The sequence below is a fragment of the Octopus bimaculoides genome, chromosome 24 (assembly GCF_046866305.1).
Source record: "Octopus bimaculoides isolate indiv1 chromosome 24, ASM4686630v1, whole genome shotgun sequence".
Taxonomy (NCBI): Eukaryota; Metazoa; Mollusca; class Cephalopoda; order Octopoda; family Octopodidae; genus Octopus; species Octopus bimaculoides.
The window spans coordinates 17,504,623-17,511,000 of record NC_142951.1 but is presented as its reverse complement, the minus strand read 5'-3'; the positions used below and the strand labels follow the sequence as shown (position 1 = coordinate 17,511,000).

Below are 6,378 nucleotides of genomic sequence, written 5' to 3'. Positions count from 1 at the left end.
AACCAAGCTGACAACAGCTCACGCAAAGGAACAAGAGTGTTATCGTAATCGAAGTTAAAGACAGCCATCAGTACACTTTGTTACCAGAAGATCCTACCAGAATCACTCTGCGAAACAGAGAATTCCTCTGTAAATATTCACAAATCAAATCCATCGCTCGCCATTAAACATTACCTCCTTACACTATGTAATGCAACTAATATTAATAACATCTACAACCTCAACAAATCCCAATAATTACAGTGCACAATATCAGTCACCAAAAGCTCTCACAGCTTCGATAAAAATTCATGCACTAAATAATTCACCTTCCTTATCACGTGATCTGACCATTACATCGTCACCAACAGTCAAGCCCAGCTCTTGAATATACTTCGTTGGACTGTCAACATCGAGTCTCCTGTACTGAAAGAAACCGATTGCAATACAGGCCGCCCTGCAAGGCTTCTAACTTCAAGAATAACAGGTTGCTTATTTCATTCATCTTTTACAAGAGTTTTGAGAAGATTAGAGAAATATCTCCATGTTCCTCCTAATTATTGATTGAATACTTTAATTGTTGTTACTAAGTGCATACCATGTAATTACTTGTATCCCTTTATTACTATAATGATTAGTATCATTTATCAATAATATTGTTTCCTTCTTTCAGATCCACTCTGGTCGTTGTCATGATACACATAAGGTTTCTTTATGTGTATCACAAATTTAAATTTATGTAATTTAACAGAAGCTTTGTATAACACGTGTCACGTGCAGAAGATGATATGCACAGCATTTCTAACACCCAGCTTCTGATCACAGAATACTATAGAGACTATAACACCCGACTCTTGATAACAATAACACAGTAAAAAGTACAGTACAGTAAAGAACCATGAAATTATAATAACCAGCTTCTGATCACAAAACTACTGTAGAGACTACGGTAGCCAGCTGTTGATCATAAAGCGCTGTAGAGACCATGACAACTAGCTCTTGATTATAAAACAATGTAGAAAATATGGCGTCAGCTCCTGATCACAAGAATACTTTAAAGGTTCAACCAGACATACAAATTGTATAAGTCGCTGAATTTTCCATGTTACCATTTTGTTATTTGTTCCTCGTTTTAAATAAAATTTTCTGGTTAAAGTTTCTAAATATCAATGCTACCACCAACAACAACGACCAAAAATGAGAATCCCGACTAAGTGATTCATGTCAGTTAGTCTCCCGACTCATAATGTCGTTTCCTCACCTACCTTTACTATAGCCATAACAACAGCTTCTGTTCTTCCGAGCTGACTGGCCTTGTTCCATCCTCACTCATTTATCTCTCTTTCTCTCGCCACTTATATTTTGCTCACATCCCACTCTCACCAAAATGCCTTCATTGAACACCAGTTCTCTCAATTATCTCACAGCTACAGATTACTCCTGCAATCATCAACTTGCATTAGTTCAAGAAGACCGTTAAAGACACTAATCACACCAGTCTCGAGCGCCTATGAAGGCCAGCACTGACTATTTCATGTCTGCAGCTAAAGAACTTGTTGCAAAAATCATGCAAAGATTATTTGCTGTGATATTCTCTGCCAACAAAAAACTCTGGACCAAAAATCCTCGCTCTAGTGTAGAAGGTATGACCCCCACCCACCAGAAAGACCCCAACACACCCTGAAATGCCTTAAATACCATCATCTGGAAAACTGAAGATAGTGATTGGAGATTACAGTAGCCACAGCACGCAAAGAGGTTAGGCTAACAAGAACCCAGATGAAGATGCAGTTGAAGTTTGGACTGAAAACACAGCTTAGTCTGATCCGCGTGCCAAACAAAGTAATTAAAAAGTGGGTGATGGATAGTAGGTGATCGACCTTACCGAGGACAATATGAAAAAGGCACAGAATCAGATATCGCGTTTGTCAACCTTAAGACCATCGAATTTAGCAAGAAACTGGGCTTGGAATCACTGCAAAGAACCGAACATCATCCTATTGGCATTACAATCGATGCTCCAAGCCACAGTTCCACTCGAAAGAAGATTCAACGTTAGGAAAGCGAACTGGCCTAGCTTCCAAGAAGATCTAGAATAGAAGATCGTCTGCTTCCCAATGGATTCTAAGTAGCTCGCAAAAACACCCCAAGAGGGAGCCGCACTCAATACATCTAACTGTATGAATAGTACCAACAGCTCTATGACTCATACTCCTTCGTTGAAAGTACCAGCGAGGTAGGTGAAAAGACTAGAGGTCTCCTTTTCAGAACATCGACAGTAAAAGCAGCAAAACCATATGGAGCCTCATCAATTAATGTCAGCAACGATTCATAAGCCCCAACACGACAGCTATGTACCACCATCGGAATCCAGAGAAAGTCCACAACTAAACAGCCAAGGCCAAAGATAGATAAGTCAAAGCCCTTTCAAACTTTCAAACTGTCTAAGATGTTCTCTCTTGGAGAGCTTAAAATCAGCATCATCACCCTTAAAGCCGGTAAAGCCACCAGACTAAATAGCATTTTTCACGGAAGAGTTCAAGGGATTTGGATCTTTTACACGAAAGTGGATCCTTGAGCTAATCAGCACCATTTGTTGAGCGGTAAGAGATAACCACAAACAAAAGACACACACACACAAACACGCGCGCGCGCGCGCATGTACACACATCTTCCTTCTCTCTTTGGCTGTTACGTGTAATCGGATATGACTTTGTAGCATGAGATGTCTATTTCTAATATGGTGAGGAAATTTAACAACGATGTTTTGCTCTTTTATGGGATTGTATTGATTCAGCATGGACTGTAGGAATTATAGAACGTTGTTGGTAGTTCGGGTGTAGTGGATCTAGCTCTAGTCTTTTCTCTCTTTTCTTCCTATTGATTCATCCAATTTGATTCTGCACAATGATTCTTTTCTTCAAAACCTTCCGCCGTTGTCCGTATTCAGTCGCTCTCTTCTTTTCCCATGCAGTCACATTCATACTATCAGCTTCATTGAGATGATATCCTTGAAGCGGACTTTCGGGGGCCCTCTACAGCGGCTTCCACACTTCATCTTTGTTGTAAACATGGACATAAGGATCCCAGGGTCTTTCGTACGAATTGTCCAATCCAGCGCAACTGTGGTTGCAGCTGATAAATTCAATACTAGGCATATTTGCACACACACTGGGATCTCCTGGCTGGAGATGTGGTTTGCGCCAAGAAATCTTCCCGATAGATCATAACTGGTGAAACTGGTAGCTCATCTGCCGACGATAAAGTGAGTAGATCTGATTAGAATACAACAGACAGGATAGCTTGCATTTTATCAGTGAGTAGCTATAATATGCGCTACCAGGGACAGCCTTTGGGTTTGCCATCCCGCCTCCTATACAGGTTTATAGAGTAGACCCAAAAGAATGACCACATAAAAGTGTAACACGGAGTGAACTACCTCACCGCCCGTACCCCTAGCTACGCTACTGCATTTTATCCGTTATTTCCACATCAATCACAGAGCTTACCAGAAATGACCGCAATCGGCTGTATGCCGTAATCCATAATTGTTGTCAGATATCAGGATGCCAAAATATGGAAACGTTTCCCCCACACTTACAGGCTGATTTCCAATCAGAATAGTCGGAGATTTTGTTCCAGCACTTCTGGCTTAGATTGGTACAGGATTTCAGTATTGATAAACCGAAAACTGACTGTCGCACGGTCAAAACCGTGCGTAATATTTTGGTTATCTTTTAGGGAGTGGGCCATTAAAGCTGAATCACTGGCGAAAAGAAGATCGCCAAATCCATATTTTGCGGCATCTTTTGTTGAAAGGGTAAATATATTCAACAATCCACCCTTTACTCTTGTACGGATATATACACAACTTGCGAGTTCACTTGCCATCTTTTGAAGCACGACATCCGGAAATAGTGCAAATAGTGTTGGAGCGAGTGCACAGACCATGGTAACAAAAAGGGACGGTGAACTGTCGCTCCCACGAAAAAAACACTGGATATATGCCATCGTGAAATTTCTTCTCTTCCCACATAGTAAAATGCTTTGTAGAGCCAATGAATACGATGAAAAGTGAGCCGTGCTGTTTTACAAACTTTTCTTGAATCTTTTGTTTGTTAAAAATCATAGTTTGTGCTCCTGCATATATGCAATCCACATTAGCTTCGGGAAGAATTCGTTCGGATATGTTTTTGAAAATTCATGAGCAGTATTTTGCGAGACATTTTCCTCCAATTGATAAAAGAAATTCCTCGATAGTTTTTGCAATCTGATCAGTTACCCTTCACTTATAAATGGTGACTAATTTATGCACCTTTAAACTGTTGGGGGAAGTTGTTGCATTACCAGCATTGTCTGAAGAGCTGGAGAAGTCTAATGCATAATTCCTTCCTACCAGGTGAGTGGTGGTTTTTATCCGTCCGTTTATCGGGACTTCCCCGGATAGAGGCAGGCGTTGGAACCCATAAACAGGACTGCCTGGTATTTTAAGCTAAATTTTGGGCAGTTAATACTCATGACCATTACATTCAAATTGCTAGAGTGCAGACATCCAGCAAGCAGATTCTTCCATTTTCTCAAACCTGCCACTCTGTAATTCATCTAAACTATCGCCACTGGCCTTTCCTTTTTGTGCATCATGAATTTGCTACTGGTTTAGGTGCCTATGTAGACACAAGTAGTGGAACATCAAAGAAGAGAAGACTGCATCTATTTAGTCCATAGACAGAAGCAAGAATTATCTGTCTTGTTATAGAGTATTTACAACTTTTATAAATCTAAGCGCTCACTCTTAAGTCACTGCACTCTGGTGAATGATGCTGCAGCCCTGAAGACGACTCCTATCGCAATTCGGTGATATTCATACATACATAGATACACACACACACACACACACACACACACACCACGCGCGCGCGCACACACACACACACACGCGCACGCACGCACGCACGCACATATGTATGAAGAAGGTAGAAAAGTAACACACAAGATAGAAAATGCTAAAATAATTTTATCATAAAACACAATTTAGTACCGGTTTCCGTCATTTTAGACTTTTTCTACTAAGAGTAAAATAAGAAAAACTCTTAGTTGAAAAAGTCTAAAATGACGGAAACCGGTACTAAAATGTACTTCATTTTAGCATTTTCTACTTTGTCTTATTTTCTTTATGTATATATATATATATATATATATATATATATATGACTTGCCCAGTCATACTTTTTCCCTTCGTTGATGTCTGAAATCAACGGTTTCTTTTTCGCAATCCTTCTTCCATAATCTAGTTCTTTTAGAACTTTTCTTACAGAGTATACTCTTTTACTCTTTTACTTGTTTCAGTCATTTGACTGCGACCATGCTGGAGCACCGCCTTTAAAGTCGAGCAAATCGACCCCAGAGCTTATTCTTTGTAAGCCTAGTACTTATTCTGTCGGTCTCTTTTGCCGAACCGCTAAGTTACGGGGACGCAAACACACCAGCATCGGTTGTCAAGCGATGCTGGGGGACAAACAGACACACAAACAAACATATACATACATATATATATATATACATATACGACGGGCTTCTTCCAGTTTCCGTCTACCAAATCCACTCACAAGGCTTTGGTCGGCCCGAGGCTATAGCAGAAAACACTTGCCCAAAGTGCCACGCAGTGGGACTGATCCCGGGACCATGTGGTTGGTAAGCAAGCTACTTACCACACAGCCACTACTGCGCCTATGGTAACATTTCCATGTTATTTGTGACTTCTCTGACTCTAAGATGATTTCCGTCTTCAGTGCCCTCATTTCTCTATTTGAAACGATATTCGGCCTTCCAGGACAAGGTTTCACACGACCCTGTCCTTCCTGAAACATTTTGACAATATTACTATGAGTCAGATGATTTACCTTAAAAAAATCTTTATTTCAAAGTTCGACTTTCCGCACTGATTATTTGCCCTTGTTATTATTTGCCCTTGTTTGAACTAGCTAATACTGTACTTGCTTTCATTTTCATCATGAAATATCATTTGAAAAATCTATTAATCTGCTCAAGATGAGAGAGAATTGAACATAAAATGCAAGGAACATGCTGCAAATTATGAAATCTCAAAAATTCAGAGTGGTTAAAAATTTATTGTAGGACACTGTAGGAGTCGACATTACTACTGTTTTTAACCCCAGAAGGGACGAACTTCTTCCAGCTGGTTATCGATGCAATCTGTACCTGATATATATTGCAACAGTGGGTGATGGAAAGTAGGCTACACCCGTCCGCTAGAGATAGCAATAATTCGCTCCAGCTCGCAATATGTAGAAAAATAAGCGACAATAAGTCACTGATTTTGCAACAAGCAAAATAGTTAGAAAATTTCTATAAGAGATGTGTGTGTATACACACACACAA

The 6,378-nt window shown here is 40.0% G+C and overlaps 1 protein-coding gene across 1 annotated transcript in view; it reads left to right on the top strand.

The window, feature by feature from the left end:
* LOC106884429 (uncharacterized) overlaps nucleotides 1-1,137 on the top strand; it is a 7,634-nt gene extending 6,497 nt beyond the window's left edge. Inside the window, exon 2 of the mRNA XM_014935815.2 lies at nucleotides 653-1,137. Coding sequence (XP_014791301.1) covers nucleotides 653-712 — 60 coding nt within the window. The 3' untranslated portion in view covers nucleotides 713-1,137. The remainder of the gene's footprint in view (nucleotides 1-652) is intronic.
* Nucleotides 1,138-6,378: the final 5,241 nt, after the last annotated feature.